We start from the raw sequence: 19,668 nt of genomic DNA, 5'->3' as shown, positions 1-19,668 counted from the left end.
ATAAAGTATTTCTCAAAAATAAAAACTTTATTATTTTTTTTGAATATATAATTTAACATTAAAAATTATATTTTAATATGTATAATTGATAAATATATACTTGATAATATAAATTTAAAGAATTTCTTATATTTCTCTTTTATAAAGACTTATTAGAGTAAATTGGAAGGAATAGTCTTTTTGTTGTTTGTATCAATTTCTGTTAAGAATTTCAATACGCTTTTCAAACATTGCTCTATAATTTGTGTATTGTCAAAGAAATGTTAATGAAACTGAGGAAAATTCTTGGGAAGTTACTTACGATAAACTATTGGTGTTGAAAAGATGATTCGCCAAAAGACAGTTTATTTTGTAATCTGTAAATCCATACATTGTTACACAACAAATAAAATAATAAATATTACAAGTCTATCCAACGTATACACATACAACAATCACCCTCTAGTTTTTATAGCTATACGACACGAGCTCATGCGAATACCAGCTGTAAAGAAGCATACAGAGACGATGAAGGAAGACAACGGTAGGGGATGTATGTTTATCTCAGAAGAACTCATTTGATGATCCTGCCTGAAACAGTTCAAATTACACGGACAATTTGTGTATTCCTAGTATATCCAAGCTTAGAGGCTCCTCCTGCTTTATATTTGTGTTGTATGTGAAGCTTGTTTCGTGCAGTCATTGAGGTCAATCAGGCGCCTTGTTTCATTCACAGCAAGAAACACTCAGAGAGTTAAAAATTCGTCTGGACTGAGCATGGTGACCATGTTTGGTCTCCTTAGATCACTTTTTCAACACTTGGCTGGGGGATGAATATCCCATTAGCCGATGGAGTGGAGAATTTGATGATGGTTGCAGCTCTTCGATTTCTGAGGTTGCTTTTTTCCACTTGGGCAATCTTGATGAAGGTCCGACCGGTTCAACAGTTTGCAGCGAAGATGGTCCAACTGATTCATCGGTCTCCAGGGAACTCTTATTCTTCTTCTGAGGCTCCCTCAAGATAGATTTCATCTTTCTATCTTCTGTCGGCTCATGAGAACCGCTGGATGACATCTTCCTATTGTAGGAGGTCTTCCCAACTTGGTCAAATGATGGCAAGATAACCGAAGCCTCCCCTTCTGTTGAGCAACTTCTACAAAATGACGGCCCATAATCGTCAGAATAAGATATGTGTTCAACATGTTGGCCTGAACTAGAATGAGATAATGGTTCCTGATTTCTCTGGCTGGTAGCATCATTATGGTCATCAGCCTCACTGGGTGGAGGGGCATAAGCATCTGGAAGGTATGGAACTATGTGAGTTCCTTTTTCGAGAGAAAATTTCAGAATTTTCCTACAGGCATTGCACATTAGCCGATGATATCTTTTCTTGAAGAGGAGAAAGTCAGCAGGTAGCTGCAATAGTTCTGAGCAATGATAACAAGCAACAACTGGGGCTCCACCTGCTATGGGTCGGAGATGCCTCTTTGGGGTCTGATATTTCTCTTTCAATTTTAAACGTCTTATCTCATCGTGCCTCTGGTTGTCAGACTTTGTCTCGCAGCCCCATAGTTCAGAGCTTGTGTAATGCTGGGGACTCAGGGAACTAGAGATATTGAAGTGGTTGTGGTCAGCGTGGACCTTACGGTGACCATTTTTACAGTGCATGGAGTCTGAAGGCAACTGTGCTGAGTAGTGCCAGTCTTGGGGACAGCAGTGCAAACAAGAGCAGCTAACTTGGTATCTACAGTGTGCAGCATCTCCTGAAAAAGCCGGTCTTGAGACGTGGCACAGCTCACCACAAACTCCTGCTTGATTACTTCGTAGATTATATCTACTGGGACGGCTCAGATCTGCATATATTTCTCTTTCTGGTGCTAAGTGGTCATAGTGAAAAGGAGTAAACTTTCCATCCATGACTCCAGCTGGAAACCTTCTATTTGTTGTAACTTTGGAAAAGCGCATCTTGTTGAGTTGATCTTTCAGCTCATGCACTGTTCTCAATAGGTCCGTGTCATCCAGTTCTGAATATGAAGGCTTGTCTGATGAACTGAAACCTGGACGGGGAGGGAGCAAATTGTGTCGATAACTTGCAGGGCTTACAGTTCTGTAGTCAGAAAGGGGATCCTTGGATGTGAACGGTAAGCTAGAAACACCCCCTTGTTTGTCCAGTCTCATCCTATTTCCACTGGTATACCTACCAGTTTCAGTAGACTTATCTGGGCTCCAGTGGCCATTTCTCATTGCATGGTTTGAGGAACTTGTTGCCCAATGAATTCTCTCTTGTTCACTACTCACCCTGAATCTCTCCTTTCCGAGCATTTCTCTGGTGCTGATGTAGTCCACATCCGTCCTCTTTGCTGAGGGATGTGAAATATGTTCGTAGATTTGATCATCGGTTTCATCATTAGAAGATTCACTACCATCATAAGCATAATACCCACTAGTTGTTGGATAATTAGTCATCGACCCGCGTTTAAAGTTGAGCTCGGCGCTAAGGTCAGCATGAGCTGAACTTCCCAATGTATCTATGGAGCTTATTCTTCCAAAATTACTAGTAACTTCCCTCATAGAATGATCCAGGTGTTCATCATCAGGAGACGTGAGATAAAATGATACAAGGCTCTCATTTAAGGGTGGGCTTTCAGAAGCAACAACAGAATCATCGACACTTGCATTCATGTTCTTTTCTGTGGTTCTGCTTCTAAGGAAAGGAAGACCTTCACCGCTGTCATCTATTTCAACACTTTGTTCCGCTGAAACAGCCTGAGAAGACAAATCTACTCCAGCGTTCACTACTGCTTCAAAGTCTACATTCTGACCAGCAAAAAGAATCTGACTGTTTTCATCATTTTCTGGTTGAGCATAATTATCTTTTGTCCCTTCTCTATGTTCACGGTCTGGAGGTGAAGCACTCTCCTGATCTTCATGGTCCGGAAAATCCCGAGCTTCATCAACAAAGTTGTCACCTTCTTGCCACGAGTTTTGTGATTCTCCTCCTTCCGTTTTATCTACTCTGTTGACTTGATCCAAGCTGTTCTTGTTGTCTTGCTCCAAATGATCACTCATTTCGGGGGAATACGCTTCGGCCTCACGAGTAAGCTCACCTGAGCTAGGGAAGTCATTTGAAGAGTTTCTGCTTCCATTCCTATCCCCCGTGTCATCGTGAACTTTGCTATGATATCTTTGGGAATTCTGGCCTAAAGGGTTTTCCTCTTTCAAAGATTCTTTCACTTCTACATGTGAATCTTCAGTTTGTGGAGAGGTAACCTCAGATGAGCTGGAATGGCCATTGGAGACACTTCTGTCCTCACGGAGTTCCACTCTGCAGTCCCCATGATCATCTCGGCATCTTATGCTGTCTTTTACCGGCAAAGATTCGACCTTAGACAAATCATGACTTGAGCTTCTGGCTCCCTTCTCTTCTATAACATTATCCTGTTGACTTTTCACAGCAGCATCCGTTTCTTGCGAGGATAATTCAGTGCGGTTGGTCTCCAGTTTCCGACTTTTAGCTGTATATAGTTGAATTACAGAAAGAATGTAAGTAAACATGGAGTCATCTAAAAGATTGATGGAAGAAGCCGAAAAGGGTATTACCTTGGAGAATAGTGCCACATCCTCCGCATCTGTACAAAGTAACTTCCGGCAACTCTGCTAGAACCTCTCGGCATCTAGGACATCTAACCAGTCGAACTTTCGTGCTCGGTTGAGTAGTCATGTTCCCTGGTTACTTCTGTCCACTCAAATTGTAAGAAGCGCCCAAATCACCAACTTCAGCTAGACACCACAAACACATAAATGTCAAACTCGTAGAATGCTAAATTTAATCAGAAATCTGTCAGAGCAAACCATGAATACATTGAAAAGTTGGAGATAGTGAAAGTGAGGAGTCATCTGCAAAAAATAATAATGCATGTCCGCTAATCACTGCATGTCCAGAATTTTTCAGCATTCTTATATACCAGTAATGACCGATTGTTCACTGGAAGAAATGACATTGTGAGATAAAAAAAGACATTTTCGGCATTAGATGAGCTAGATGTCAGGACAAGGGGTTGTCGTAAGGCCTAAACATGAGGTTATAAACTGGTCATTTCAAAATACCAAAATCTCTAGACTCTAATCACTCATAACTTAGCAATTAAGGTAATAAACTAAGTATGCATAGTTCTGCGAGGGAGACAGCAATAAACAAAGAAGGCGATCTTATCATCCTCATGGGTGGATTCCATTGTCAGTAGACAAAGTCATAAGTTCAAGATCTTGAAACAATTCATCGTCCCAAAGTGACCCACCGCACCATTTCTAATAGCAAGACGAATAGGAACTGAAAGGACTGTCGCTCAACCCAACAACTGATGAAAAAACATAAGCAAGAATTTAGCTTCGGCAAAGTTCAAAACTCTTTCAGGTAATGCTTTGTAAAGCATAAGTTTCGCACAAAGCATTTCAATTGTTTTTTGAATTTTCTCACTTATCATTTTACCATACATTAAATAGTTCGGAGAACCATTTGATCTCTCAACCTTAAAAACCACTTGCGAAGATGAGCTGGAAACTAGAAATTGAAGACAGTATTTGGCCTCAAATCTGGACAAAATCTTTTCTTTAGACAAATACCTAAGAGAGAAGTGGAATTATGAGGAAGAGGGAGACCGGCATCTTGATTAACTAAAAATGATTAAACAATTGCACCATTACATCTTTCAAAATTCAAACAGTCACAGATCGCACAACTTATGGCCACAGATTTGGGTAGAGAACAACTACTCTGTCTGCTTTCACTCATTCATTGCAGTACAATTGGAGTAACAATATAGTACGTTTCAAAAATCTTGAAATTCAATTCCAAATAAATTCAGGTCATAGAGTCATCATCTTTCACATGAACAGCAAAATTTAAACAATCCCATCAATTCTTCAAGCTTGTATCATCAAAAACAGAAAGAATGACAGATTTGGAAGCTTACAGTCACATAAAAATAAGAGAGCCACTAGCAGAAAAGAAGAAGAATCTCTAACTCTGCTGAAAAATCAACCATAGCCCACTTCGGAATAAACAGATCCCATCATACTGAAACTCATTAATCACCAATTACTTCACTGAATATCAAGAACCATACCTTAATTAGTGAATTCTGACGCGGTACATGTAAACAACAATCAGAACCCTTCAGGAATGAAGAGAAAGGCTAGTACTTTTGAGTTGTGAAAAGCAAGAAGAAGAGTCAAAGTGATGGAAGAGACGAAGTTAGTAAGAAATGGGGCCGAAGGAACTCATGAGGAAAAAATCTTTTCTTTAACGCTAAGTACTTTTCATTTGTTTCCACCATTCGAGCTTTCCTCTCTCTCTCTCTCTCTCTCTCTCTCTCTCACTTCCCTTTTCTCTCTCTCCCACACCAGAAAAAGACGATTAGGAACTCATGAGGAAAAAATCTTTTCTTTAACGCTAAGTACTTTTCATTTGTTTCCACCATTCGAGCTTTCCTCTCTCTCTCTCTCTCTCTCTCTCTCTCTCTCACTTCCCTTTTCTCTCTCTCCCACACCAGAAAAAGACGATTATGGCGAAGTCTTCCTGCCGTGTTTGAGAAGCTTGTCAATCCCAAAAGTGGAATTCTTGAGTCATAATTAGTATGCGACTCAAAACTCTCTCTCTCTCTCTCTCTCTGTGAACTCACGCAGCACACACAGTGAACTTGGTTGTGAACAAAAGGAAAAACAGTTCTGGACTGGGCGAGTCGTGGATTAATAGTTGACAGTCAAGCTACAGGACACATTCTTGCACGACTTTCTGCTTTCAGTGTAGTTAATTTACCAAGTCAACTTTAACATAATATCTTATTTTTCCTATTTCGTTTTTCTGGTAAGAATATGAGGTGAGGATATGCGCTGTCTTTCTTAATCATGCACATATACGCAAAATTGCAAAATCAATCCTGTATATTTGGCGCAATTACTTCTATAATAATATGAGTGACAATTTTAATTTTTATGTTTTAAATTTATAGTAATTTTGCGATAAAGGGACATTACTTAAAGCATCATATGTGGATGTTGACGTGACAAAACATGATTAATCACCACCCACTACCACCGTACAGTCGGTTGTCGGAATTTTTTTTTCCAACACATCTTTGGCCACGTGCACCACAACTGAACTCGTCGTCCGACGTTGATTCTAACCCTACAGCATGTGTTTCAATCGGAGTTCAAACGTGCCCTCCATTGTTGATTATAGTTTTGCCCTAAAACCTAGATTTATTTTCTCTCTCTTATCGATTCGCCGCCGTTCGACCTATCCACTGTTCGAGACACCACCAATCAACTCCCATCCTCCGGCTAGTTGATTGTACCCAGGCCCACCCCACTATCTAGCCGATTCTCTTAGTTTTCATTTGCGCCAATTTTTGCCGCTCCCACCACTCGTTTTTCCGTGTTATCTCCGCCGCCAACGATCATCTCGTCGAAGGACCAACACCCCTGTGTTCGCCTCCCCATGGCGCACACATACCTCCAATCAGTTTTCATCAACGGCATCATCCACGTTACGGCCTCCTGTATGTTTTAGTTTAGTGGTAATTGTGTTCCTTTCGGCCAAAATCACCTGCCCCTTGCCACGTCAGCAGCCACGCAAGATGCTACGTGTTTAAGTGGAGACCAGTTGACAATCAGAACCCTAAGCCACAATTTATCCGGCTAACTTTTGGATAATTTTGACCGGTAGAATCAAAATTGCCACTAAATTAAAATATATAAAACTAAAATTGCCAGTCTAATAGTTATAGGAGTAATTTTGTCACTCCCTTATATTTACAAGACTAATTTTATAATTTTATCTGCATATATATGTATATAATGATGTCATCTTTTTGGAATTTTTTAAATATATATATTATATTAGCACTCTACTTCTTCTCATTTAAAAGTAACAAAGTACAATGACCTCCAAGAGTAGTGAAATTCCATACTAAGAGTATGGAAATATGAGAAAATGAATACATGTTAGGCTAATTGGAAGGTATTTCAGCTGAGATCCTTTGCTCGTAAGTCAAATTGATGTGAGATTGAAGAGTTATAACACAAATATAATTAATAAAATAGTGTATCCTAAAATTTGTTGTCTAAAGCATATATATAAGTACGAAATGTATGTAGAAATAAGGCTACAAGTGTCAAAATTTACGTCCTTCAAGTATCCCAATATCTACAGTTATTATATTAAAACCGACTAGATAAAATCCGTGAATCTGTTTTACAGTGGGATTTCTTGGTTATTTTATCATTTTAGTATTCTTGTTTTACTCCCACCTAAGAAAAATTATTCACCACGTTAAAAAATGTAAGTTTGTGGTTCTGTTAAGATAAACCCTATTCTTTATACCTGCCTTCAATTTTTATTTATTTATAATAATATTTTTGTCATTTAAATTTAAAACAGATACTTAATGTGATTAAAAAAAATACATTTATCAAGATGGGGACAATAGTTCGTTACGATGCATCAAAATTATGAAAAAGGACAATAAGATAATCTTAATCAAGGCCGAATTATGAATTATATTAAGGACAATTATTCATAATGTCTTTGAAAGTACGATGCAAATGCAATTTATTATAACAGAGTATTGGTTAGAACAATAATTTCTACAAGTTAAAATGAAGAATAAATGTTGTTCAATAATATTTGCAATATCAAACAATTAAAAATAAAGCGTATTATCTAATCGTTCGAGATTAAAAATACTCTGTCATAAATTATAGAAATAAAATTATATATATTTTTATTAAATTTGATATTTCAATTAAAACATTTAAATAGATAATAAACAAGAAAATGCAATTTACATACAACTGGAGAATTTTACGTTGATAATCGCGGCTGCAGACTAAAAATAGCGACGGGAAATCGCCGAGGAAAACAAAGTCAACCGCATCAAATTCTCGGCGTGTAAGGACTTGCATTGACTGAACCCAGCTGTAAAACGCCACGTGTCGTCTTGCAACCAGTGGAGCACAGCTCCCGAAGCTGATAGGGATTCCGCTTTTTAAAATAATACAGCTCACAAATGCGGGCCCCGCTTACTGGCGACGGCTCGCCGAGCCATTATGACCCTCAGGGCCACAGCACTCAATGCGCCAGCCGACCAGGCCGGGAGCAGTTGAGTTTGGCTAATGATAGAGCATCCAACCAATCACTAGATGACATGCGGGTAAAAGGTTTTGCTATTGCCACGTCTCGGTGACGCTGCTGGTGAGGTGATTTTGAAAACATTAGTAATTTCTTTCCAAGAGGAAATTTCAAACATACTGTTGTTAAAATTTACTATTTTCTTTTTTCTCGAATTTTCCTATGTCCCAAAATTATTAGATTAAAAGAGGGTATTTCTATTAGTTTATTTGAATTATCTTATACGCTTTTAAATTTTATAAAATATTTTAGGAGGTTAAAGATGCTCAATTTTGTATTTGGATAAATAAGATACATATTTATGGGAGTATTTGAGAGCGCTTTTTTAATTTTCGACTTTAAAAAAGTATCTTGAAGTGTTTAGGATGTCAACTTCTTCTTTTAAAACAAATACGACAAGTGCTTTTAGGCCTAAAGAAGCACCTTAGGGTGTTTCTAGCTGCTTTGACTTTTTTATAAATAAATTCAACTTTATTTTTTACTACTTTACCCTTGTTATAATAATCTTAATTCAACTTTATTATTTTTAATTTATTTTTTAAATTATATATTCAAAGTTGATATTAATATTTTTAAATTATTTGAATAATTTAACAATAATCAAATTTACATTTTCACATATTTAATATTTTAAAATTTTTATATTTTGTTTGCTGTATCATCTAATTTTATTATTTCGTTCACATGTTATTATTTGATTAATTAATAAAATATTTTTTTTACAATCATGCAAGTTTAACTGTTGCGTATGAATCAACAATTATATGACTTAGTAGGAGTATTATAAACTTAAATACATAATTTAATAGTTTAAAAAAATAAATTATGAAATATACTAATAGAGATAAAATTTATTGTTTTTTATGAGAAAATAATTGTTCTTGACAAACAATAAGTCAAATAATAGGCAAAAAATTGTACCTTTTTAACATATAGGAACAAAAACAGTCTTTAATCAATTAAGTTTAATTTTAGAAGTGATTTTTCTCCGAAAACAACCCAATATAGCTTTTATATGCTTTTCACTTTTTTAATAACACTGCAAAAATAACATTCAATTTTTTCTACAAAAATCACTTCTTTAAAAGTAAAATTTTCGCAAACACTCCCTATACTGAGCCAATCCTCTAAATCACTGATTGGACTAAAAAAATATAAATACAGTAAAATCTCTATAAATTAATAACCTTGGGACCATGAAATTTTATTAATTTAGAGAGATATTAATTTATCAATAAATTAATATTTTATTAATTAAAAGAGAGATTTATTAAATTAAGCAAATTTAAGTACATATGTATTGAAATAAATGAATTCATATATGTTTCATTGATTATATTCATGCATAAATCAATTATTTGTAACTAATTAAATATATTCATGTATAATATCAATTCATTATGTACAATTAACAATTATATTCATTGGAATTACTTAAATATACATGTTTACATTAATTCGTTGCACCAAAATAACTATTATAGCTAATTAAATATTAATGAATGATGAATGAAACATATGCTATATAACCCTCAATATGAATTTAAAATAATTCGTAACACCTAACCATGTATTCTCATCTAAAAGGCATCCCAAAATTATCCATGAATGATCAAATGCGTAAAGCATCACATACATCATATTTTAGCAAATTACCAAAATATTTATAATTGTAACATTTATGAATTATTAATTTAGAGTTTTAATGGGACCTAATATTTGTAAAAGAATTTTCTAAAAAATTATTATCTTATTATCTTATCGAATTTGATAATTTTTTACAAAGGCCCAAGTCGGGATCGGAACGGAAGATTTTATTATTTTAGAGAGTTTATTAATTTATAAAGATTTTACTGTAGATCGTTTGGTCAGATTAGAAGAGATATCCAGCCCAATCACCCTTTGTAAACATGGCCATATTGTTTTAGCTACAGGACAAGAAGTGTAATATTTTTTGTAGATATACTAGTTCAAATTAATACATTAATGTAAGAATTGGAATTAAAGCTGACAAGTATACAGAATAGTCAATGTCAAAAGTATGATACCTTCATCATTCACATAACTGATATTGGGGAAAATCCCAATTTGGTAAGAAAATTTGGGCAATGTTTGAATTATGATATTGGAACAACTTTGGTACTAAGTAGAAGTAAACTGTTTGTTGGAAGACCTTTTGGTCCAGATGCACAACAACATTTGTGAGTCTGAGTTTGGCTCAAACACTACACTGACCTCTTTTTGGTTGAGTGTAATTACACGGAAAATTATATTTAGTATTTGTGATTTTTTTTTTGTTTAACAAAGAAAACTCATGATTAGTTAAAATTTACAGAATTTGTTGTATACGCAAAGAAAGTTGAATGAAAAACTATATTTACTCTTGATTGACTTAGTACCGACATATTATAGGTCAAACATTTTATTTTTCTAACCAAACTATATTTACTCTTGATTGACTTAGTAAAGGACACGTGCAATGTATGTCTGTTTATTTGACTGCTCACATAACTAATGGATAGCACATTGCATGTGCCCTTAAAGTCTATTTTTTTTAAAGAAACTCGAATATAGAACAATATGTATAAAATAGAGGTGCTAAGAAGTGATGAGATATAAAGAAATAAAATGATTCAGAACAAAGGGCAAGACACAGCAGTTCTGAAATCATAGGTTGTTCAGTACTAGAAATAGGATGATCTTAGGTAGCTGTTTTGTCTATAATTCAATTCAATCCAGCCATAGTAATACAATACTTGTCCATGTTGACTATGTAATAATACGATCAGCTAAGCCTTGTTTGGCGCAACTGCGCATCAACTTTTACTTCACAAAATTTTCACACACCATCCGTCATATTTATATATATATATATAGATCGATTTAATTTCGTAAAGCAAACACACAAACAAGACTTTTAATTATCGTTATTCATAAACATTAATTTCATCAGTATATACGTAACATCATCAATCATCATTGTAATAAGCAAATATACCTTAGAACACATCTATTTGCACACATGCATTTCAAATTTCTCAATGCTTCCTTTTTTCCAGATTTTCGTGGGGCTGTAAGAGTAGATGAAGCAAAGGAAAAATCTTACAACCAGATGGAAATGCTAACATGTGTTTGATTTGTAAGAATCAGAGGGTGGAAATTCCTAATACACGGTATCGCAATATTTAGCAGACACAGACAACTGATGATCAGTTAAGGGACGTCCTCGTATTTGACTCAGCAATTGCTGTAATCTTCCGTTGAAGCTCCGCCTTGTTAGCACCTACGAGTTTGTCCAGTTGTCGTCCGTCTCTCAGGACAAAGAAGGTCGGAGTTGCTTTTATGTCCCATGTAGTACTGAATTCCTGCAACACCACAATTAGGACAATATATCAAGATTTTATACTGCTCTATAGTATTTGTCTCGATTCTGTCATTGATCATGACCATACTGCGATCCTTAAAGGTCATGTTATACATTACAGGTTCGTTCTGAAAAGACAATGATTATTTACGGGGATATGTAATAAAAAGTACATTGGTTTCCAAATATGGGACGAAAACTGTCATTTCTCAGTTTTTACAATGTTTTTGGTCCTAGGATGCGCAAAGTTCTGAATAGAAAGTGAACTTACTGCTAACGCATCAACATCAACTGTTAGAAACAAAATCGACGAACAATATTTCTCAGCAAGTTCGCGGTAAGCTGCTGCTATCTGTCTACAAGGAATGCACCAGGATGCACTGAAATTCACCACAACCTGTTGGAATTAAAGCACAAGACAGAAATCATAAGACATTTAAGACTTGCATGTGTTTTCTCATTCTAGTCAATAAAACCTTTTCCCTTGCAACTTGGGCAATGGCAACTATGGGAAATTAAAATGCAAACTGAGTCTGGTCGGACCTAAACCAATTATACGGCAAGTGCAGTATGTTTGTCGCGTGATTGGCGTACAGTTCAAGGAAAGCGACCAATCGCATGGCAAGTATATTACACTTGTTTTGTAATTGCTTTGGTTCGAGGAAAACTTGATTTAGGTAAGAATTTTCTTGGCAATTACTTACAGTTTTGCCGTCCTTGTTTGCTTCTGATGTCTCTTTCTCCCACTTCTCCATTGTAGTTACAAGTTGAACGTTTCCTCCTGCAAGCTCTGTCGTAGCGTCATCCTTATTACTACTACTTTGTTTGCATGGCTGCGGCCAACACTGTTGTGGATATGGTGTAATTTGTGTTTAAATTATCTCGAACTAGAATATCACTTTACCACAATATATATATGTGCATAGAATGCTGAAATAAATTAAATAAATTTTGAAATTAATTAACAAGCAGCATTGACAAATTATTTTGGTCTAGCTAGTCGATAATAATGGGCTTAAATGTATTTTTAGTATCGTAATTTAAGTTATTTAATTAGATTTCTAGAGAACATTTAATCTAGAACCAAAATAAATAAGATATAGGACCAAAATGCTACATTAGAAAGTTAAAGAATGAAAAGACGAAATGACTTAAGTTACAGGCAAAAATGCATTTAATCCATAATTATGTTGTGATATATGTTGTACTTAGTGATTTATTCATGTATTATTTTGTGGAGATTTAAATTTATGCATGAAGATTAATGAAAAAATGAAATAAGAAAAATACGAACAAATAATCATGATATCTGTGGAATTTTAATTATAGTGATAATACTATATCGAAATAATTATTTTCTTGTGGAGCTTTCTTTTTATATGCAGGTCATGCGCATGATATTGGAAGAGAAGGAACATGAAAAATGATGGAAACATAAAAATAAGAGGTACAAATATATTATTCCATGCATGCGACGTCAGAAAATTGACTCAGAGGACTAGCGTAGAGCTTAGATCATTTATTATCAAGTGGGATGGGTTTAGCCCGTAAGGGAGTCACCATAAGGCTCGTAATCGGACTATTGTGATTGGAGACTACATGAAAAAGATTCAATTGGTAAGAACAACTCGTAACGTGTGAGGAGAGTGTGCATAAGATATCCCGTTTCCATAGATGAAACGGTATGAAAATATGATGTTAGGTCAGGCTTGACCCCTAATAATACTACAGCTCCGTTTACTTTCCATTATTAAATTGGATAAGTTGCCTAAATACATCTTAGTAAGGTGTTTACTTTGCATTATGAGAGTTCAATTTTTATCTCCAAATCTGGTACAAATCATTATTCCTCTTGAATCCTTCTATATAGGTGGGTTAAGTTATCTAATAAAAAATGTCCAAATAAATATTATATAATCAACACATGACTTTTATTTTTTTATCCTCACCCAAACAACACGTATTACAAAGTAAACGAGGCCTAAAGGCTGAATTTTCATAAGGTATGGGCCACACTTAGCTTTTGAAGTTCACTTAAGTAAGAGTTGACACAGACCGTGTGATTATGAATTTTGGCTAATCCTAAGGACCTAATGCGCAAGACTATTGATGCGCTGACCTGCTATAACCATGTCTCAAAATTAGTATCCGGTCCGTGCTGATTAAAGTTTCGTTTAAGGGGCATAAGTCAAGGCATTACGTCCATTATTGCTTAGCTTTAAAATTCTCTTAATTGTCAAATTATTTCTGAAAACTGCATTTGTGATTCTACAGTGTAGGGGGGTATTGCACAATTGATATCATACTTTATGAAATATTATTGATTCCACATATCATTATTCAAACTGCAATTTTAGTACTGCCGTTAAGTTTTTGACAGAATTGATGATGCGCGTTTTGAAACAACTGCACTATTGTTCCCACATATCATTGTCCAATTTCACTTTGGTATATTACCATTAAGTTCTTTATGGCATTGCAATAAAACACTAGTTATTTACAAGCACTTATAAGATATTTTAAATAAATTCAACCAAACACCCGTGTAGTCATTGAAGACAACTAAAAGGACAAAAGTGAAAATAAAGCAAGACAACATAAACGCAGTTTTCAGCAACGAGGATACGTAGGTTTTAGGGAAATAGATAAACATACGAATCTCAAACAAAAAAAGATGAAAAGATATGTAATAATTGGATGATGAAATAAGAAACAAATTAGAGATTAATAATGAATGAAATACCTTAGTCCAGCACTGTCCCATCGACTATCCACAGCTCGCAGGACCCTTGTGAGAGGACTATAGCAGTGACCTATAACCAGAACATTACAATCCTCCTACAAACAATGCAACAAACAGACAAACAACAACTCATGATCATCCATCCATCCATATTGCCCACTGCATGCATTTCTCCTGATCAGTAATCTTGTGCTATTACAGTATCTACTCCTGCCGGAATTTCTTGAAATATATGACTCTAAAAACATTACAAAATTTCAGATGTTTTATCTTTTTTCCAGCACTTCCAATGTTAAGATTCAATCAAAGCATTAATTACTTACAATATTTCATCAATTCTTTGTGTCAAAAATTCAGATTAATCTTCCTGATCTTCAAGAAATAGGGTTACATTAATTCGGTCTATACAACAAAAGAATTTGTTTTATCAGAGGGTGTCACATGTGATAGTCTTGTAAGGTTCAACATATGTAACAGCCGGCGTGGACGCATGCACAAATATACATATAAAATATTATATGAACGAATGATTTGTCTGCATGCAAATTATAAACATCAAAATGATGGAAGTGATCTAACCCTAGTTTCTTTAAATTGAGAAACAGAATACATTAATGTAGGTGGTATGAGTAAATAGTATGGTAGATTGATGCATGAAGTTTTTGACGATGCATGAATGATAGAGTGAAACAGAAGCAAAAGTTACGTACCTTAGGTTGTAGGAAGAAGAATTGTCTTTGATGGAACAACATTAAAAGTTGTGGAAAAGAGCGATGCCCAGATGATAAATTTGCGGAGAAGTTGAGACAATAGAAACTTGCAAGAATAGGAAACAAATAGCAATTGTTTATTGGAATTTTTGCTTAAGTAATTCTTTTTTAAAAACAAAAATGATGGATATTTCGCTTATTTTTAGGTGATTATTAAAATCTTTGAGATTCTTTTAATCAATATTATTATTATTATTATTATTATTTTGCCTGAAATCAAGGGAGGTGATTGATAAAATAACAGGAAGTTGTAATATATATATATATATATATATATATATTACAATTTCATCCTACGAAGGTGGCAAGTGGCAACTTTGGTCCTGGAAGGAAATTTCTATTTAATCTCATAATTTAAAAAATTTGACAATTTTAATCTCATTTGGACAGAAAGCCACAATTTAAAGGTCATGTGCCCCCAATTATTCTTTTATTAAATGTGCGCCGGTAACAAATCATTAAATTATTACTCCAAATTTTATTGCATTGTCTATTCTATTTAACATATGCACATCACGTGTATTAAAGAGATAATTTTTTTACAGATTTTTTGTACATATTAAATATAATAAAAGATGCAATAAAATTTGAAATAGAGATTCGATACAGTTAAGAAAGAAATAAGGTTTAAAGGTCATCTCAAGGAGGATGACACCAAAGCTATAGACATCAGATTTTTGAGTGGCTTTTCTTGTTTCAAAGGCTTCTGGAGCTTTTCTTTATAGCCTGGCATCCCAATCTAGTGGAGTTCTCCCTCCACCTCTGTTGCCTGTTATGAAGGCAGAGTGTAAGCAATAAGGCTGATTATTACTGGTGGTAGATTGACGAGCAGAAAATTTGCAACAACTGACAGACATGTTTTATTGCAAAATATGGGGTAGTGGTCAGGGCAATTTTCAGAGTTGAGGGGCTCTTTACAGGGGGGTGGCGGTTGCATAATTATGCCTTAGAGAGAATGTGTTTCTTGGGATGATTCACAACATGCAGGGTTCTTAAAGGTAACTTCTGGTTTGGGCATTTTTCAAAATTGGAAAAGAAAGCATACCATGCAGACAAGCTGCTGGCGGGCATGTATTCGTAAACAAGAAGCTTCTCATCCTTGGAACAATAGGCAAACAGTGGGACAATGTTTGGATGCCGATCAAGCCAACCCTCACTTGCCTCAATCTTTTCACTGCAACTGCTGTTGCTTCATCCAGAACTGCTTTGTAAGTTGTACCATACGTTCCCTTCCCAAGAACTTCTGCCGACGCCCTTAGCAAGTCCTCAAGATCAAAGCTAAACGAAGATCCTCCAAAAATGACTAGCCTGTTTCTCTCTGCTCCTTGCATCCCGCTCCCAAAGTCCTCAGATTTCAAATTTTCATTCTTTCCACCATTAGAGGTCTTAACTTTGATCACATTAGCATGGCCGCCGTTTTTCTTCTTCAGACAGCAGAAAAACTAGGAGAATCAGAAGGGAAACCCCACCAACAGAAATAGCTATGATAAATTCTGAATTAAGTTTTCCTGAGTTTGCAGCATTTTGTCTTCCAGATATTGTGGGAGAAGAACTTTCAGGTGTTGAGCAACTGGAAGGAGATGAGCAATAATTCAGAGATGAGCATTGCCTATGAAAGAAGAAACCGGGAACTTCTGAAGGGACGGTGAGATCGAACCGTTCAGTGAGTTATAGCTCAAAATTCAAATGCTTGAGACTTGGAATATCAAGATTGGGGGATGCCTCCAGAGACTGAATTGAACTGGAGGTTTAACACAGATAGTCTCTTCAAATTCAAGACTGAGGACGTTATATCTCCTGTTAATGAGTTGAAGGAAAGATCAATCATGCCGAGTCGAGGCAACAGGGACACCAAGGAATGTTAATTTCCATTAAAGTGGGAGGGCGCAGCAGCAAACCAAGAAGCTTGACTTCTGCCCTCCAATGAAAGTTATCAAAGAGTTATTACAAGTATTTTCGTATATCCTGTCCATATATGCCTTTTCCAAGGCACACTTATTCAATTTTCCTGTTTGATGAAAACATCACAATTTCAGTAATAATTATGTTAATTCTCAAAGACCAACATGTTTTCTCACCCTCAAATTTTTTTCATATAACCTATAGAGAAGGCCCAGTTACCATAATCCAAAGACTAAATACAGGACAACAGACAAGAGTAACATGCGGTAAAAACATTGGTTAAACACCAAGTATTTGTAGACTTAGGAATTTTAATTTCCATTAAAGTGGGTTGCATGATTACCTGGACCCTGGATAACCAAATTCTTGCAGAGCAGCAATCAGTTTTGGGTTTCATCGGTTCTCGGGAAGTGCTTGCAGAGCTGGTAATGCTATTTCGTTGCCACTGTCATTTTTGGTTGACTTCTTGGTGATCTCTAGCTTTTCCTTCAACATCTTGGACAGCTTTCTCACACTCAACTCATTCAAATTGTCGGCATTCTCAACAGTGTTTTTAGCTGTCTTTACTCTATCTTTCACAAGAACCAATTTACTGCCACTACCAATGTTCTCTTTGTTATCTGTGAAAGACCATTTTCATTGTTGCAGTTGCCTTGCTTGCAGAATTTTTACTCTGGCGTCAAACAGGTTGGTTGACTGATGACCAAAGCCGAGTGGAACACCTTTTGCACCCTGTTCATCACCTAGTTGCTTGCATGGTTAATCCTTTACAGCGGAATTCACCGCCACTCCACCATCAGACGGCGCCTCGGGCTGCGGGGTGCGACCCCCCTCTCAACTCGCGGTCGCGCCTAAGGTGGTTCGGTACCGGGGCTCGGTAGAGGGGAAGTTGTGGGTTTTTTTCCACTTGTCGAAAAAGTTTTTGATGTTTGGGGTGATCTTTCTCCATATTTAGAAGGTTATTCACCCGATCATATTGCCGCGATTATAAGTTTGCCTAAGTGTCCTTCTTTTGACTCAGGTGAGAGTTTAGAGGATATGTCTAATTTTGAGTTAAATTCAATGGGGTTTAGACATAGCGAACAATTTGATGAAATACCATCTGCAGGTGACTATGGGGACACTTACACTTAGTAATGTGAGAGTGCCGATGAGATCATCAGTGAGGAAGAGGAAACTGAAAGTGAGGGGGAAGAGGTTGAAAGTGACAGTGAGGAGGTCGAAGTCACCGAGGCGTCCACCCGACCGAGTGTAATTGTGGCGTCGGGAGTTGATGGGAGGTGCCAGGGCATTCCTCGTTGTCGCACGGTGGATATCGGTACTTGTGACAGCATTTTGACTCAAGAGCAACTTGCCGTCATTCGCGTAACTACTTCTAGGGTGCTTTCCGCACACAAGTTTATTCTTCCCTCTCGGGGTTGGAGGATTAGGGATCCTCCAGCTGGGTGTTTCACTGTTTATGCAACTTATTTCAATAGCGGATTTTCTATTCCTCCTCATCCCTTACTTGTCAAGGTAATTCGGAGTTATGTTATTTGTGTCAGCCAACTTACGCCAAATTCGTTTATGTATTTTGAGGGTTGGCGACGTCGTCTTTTAGAGTTGGGGCTTCCATTAACTCTAGAGAGTTTTCTCGCTTTATGGACTGTTCACCGCGTGTCGGAAGTGTCTGCTTCTTCTGATGACGGGTGGTATTTTACTTCAGTCTGCAGAAAGCTTGTAGGTTTTTAGACGGGTTTGTTTCCTCTAAGGGTCCTTGGAAGGAGAAATTTTTTATGTTAGAGATGATGGTTAGGGTTTGGTCTCGGAGTGGAGTAGCTCACTAATCAAGATTACTCACCGTAAGGAGTTTGGAAAACTGCGTCAAGGGTTTATGGCGGCAGGGCTATTTAGCCGAATAATGGACATCGTTCATTATTTCCCCTCTGGTACTTGTAGTTGTCATACGGTGTTTAAATTGTTCTGCTATATCTTTTGCATTTTTTTTTTTTATGTGCAAGAACTTGATTTGGATTTCCTTGCCCTAAATTGATTCTTTGTCTCGTATTAGCCCGGAAGGCAGCGATTAAGGAGCAGAAGAAACGCGACCAAGAGTTAGCACCGCCACAAGTGGGGAGCTCCGTATCTTTCGCGCCATGGGGTCTCCATTGGGAGCGGCCACTTCCATTTTCTTTCTACTCCACCGGTTGGTCCTTCTCCTCCCGCAAAAAGGTAAAGAGGCGTCGCCTCCTTGGCGGAGGGTGATGCTAGTGCTACGAGGGTGAGCTACGCGGGCGATGCCTCATCCTACTGGAGTCGCACCCGAGGTCTCGTGAGTGAAGATGACTTAAGTCGAGTCGTGGACCTTTCTGAAGAACAAACGAATGAGTTACTGGCTGAGAACTTGGCTCGGGTTTGTGCTTTGTATTTTTACTTATCCACTTCATTTGATTATGTTGATTTTGACTAATTATTTTATTTTTGTAAGCCCTTGTTATGACAACGGCGGCCAAAAATCGATGAGCCGTCCGACCGGCAGAAATGAGGCGTTTGAAGGTTGCTAATATTTTTGTCCTTGTAACTTTTTTGGCAATATTTTGATAATACATTTTGTTTTTTAACTTTTACGGATTTCAATCCTTTTTTTCTGTTGGACTTCACCCTTCTCGTTGAAAAACTGCATGTGCATCTCATGTGACCTTTTAAATTTGGGGCTATTGTTTCTATTGACTCAATTTTT

General features: G+C 36.5%; 3 protein-coding genes across 4 annotated transcripts; all 3 read right to left on the bottom strand.

Moving 5' to 3' along the window:
• Positions 326-5,373, bottom strand: LOC105160783 (protein ENHANCED DISEASE RESISTANCE 4). 2 transcript variants are annotated; one of them, XM_020693210.1, is made up of 3 exons: positions 5,106-5,373; positions 3,580-3,759; positions 326-3,494 (listed from the first exon to the last, which is right to left on the bottom strand). In XM_020693210.1, the coding sequence occupies exons 2-3, from the start codon at positions 3,698-3,700 to the stop codon at positions 784-786; spliced, it is 2,832 nt and encodes a 943-aa protein (XP_020548869.1). In that variant the 5' UTR covers positions 3,701-3,759; positions 5,106-5,373; the 3' UTR covers positions 326-783. The 2 variants fall into 2 exon arrangements, with proteins under 2 accessions (XP_020548869.1, XP_011076569.1); XM_011078267.2 differs by lacking the exon at positions 5,106-5,373 and adding an exon at positions 4,953-5,099.
• LOC105160782 (thioredoxin H-type) lies at positions 11,172-15,081 on the bottom strand. The gene is made up of 5 exons (XM_011078265.2): positions 14,988-15,081; positions 14,278-14,372; positions 12,239-12,379; positions 11,806-11,931; positions 11,172-11,535 (listed from the first exon to the last, which is right to left on the bottom strand). Exons 2-5 carry the CDS (start codon positions 14,296-14,298, stop codon positions 11,380-11,382), a joined length of 444 nt encoding a protein of 147 aa, XP_011076567.1. The 5' UTR covers positions 14,299-14,372; positions 14,988-15,081; the 3' UTR covers positions 11,172-11,379.
• Positions 15,624-17,019, bottom strand: LOC110011918 (probable inactive receptor kinase At5g58300). The gene is made up of 2 exons (XM_020693568.1): positions 16,093-17,019; positions 15,624-15,816 (listed from the first exon to the last, which is right to left on the bottom strand). Exons 1-2 carry the CDS (start codon positions 16,376-16,378, stop codon positions 15,767-15,769), a joined length of 336 nt encoding a protein of 111 aa, XP_020549227.1. The 5' UTR covers positions 16,379-17,019; the 3' UTR covers positions 15,624-15,766.

This window comes from Sesamum indicum, linkage group LG4, assembly GCF_000512975.1.
Source record: "Sesamum indicum cultivar Zhongzhi No. 13 linkage group LG4, S_indicum_v1.0, whole genome shotgun sequence".
In the NCBI taxonomy this organism is placed as follows: domain Eukaryota; kingdom Viridiplantae; phylum Streptophyta; class Magnoliopsida; order Lamiales; family Pedaliaceae; genus Sesamum; species Sesamum indicum.
This window is presented reverse-complemented; position numbering and strand designations above follow the sequence as displayed.

What these genes read in the sequence shown, in the direction of transcription:
- LOC105160783 (XM_020693210.1), bottom strand. Translation starts at nt 3,700, where the DNA reads ATGACTACTCAACCGAGCACGAAAGTTCGACTGGTTAGATGTCCTAGA. An exon ending in ATGTGGCACTATTCTCCAAG is followed by an intron (nt 3,495 to 3,579) that starts GTAATACCCTTT and finishes AACTATATACAG; the next exon opens with CTAAAAGTCGGAAACTGGAG.
- LOC105160782 (XM_011078265.2), bottom strand. Translation starts at nt 14,298, where the DNA reads ATGGGACAGTGCTGGACTAAG. An exon ending in TGGGACAGTGCTGGACTAAG is followed by an intron (nt 12,380 to 14,277) that starts GTATTTCATTCA and finishes TATCCACAACAG; the next exon opens with TGTTGGCCGCAGCCATGCAA. An exon ending in CAAACAAGGACGGCAAAACT is followed by an intron (nt 11,932 to 12,238) that starts GTAAGTAATTGC and finishes TAATTCCAACAG; the next exon opens with GTTGTGGTGAATTTCAGTGC.
- LOC110011918 (XM_020693568.1), bottom strand. Translation starts at nt 16,378, where the DNA reads ATGCAAGGAGCAGAGAGAAACAGGCTAGTCATTTTTGGAGGATCTTCG. An exon ending in GCCAGCAGCTTGTCTGCATG is followed by an intron (nt 15,817 to 16,092) that starts GTATGCTTTCTT and finishes CCTTCATAACAG; the next exon opens with GCAACAGAGGTGGAGGGAGA.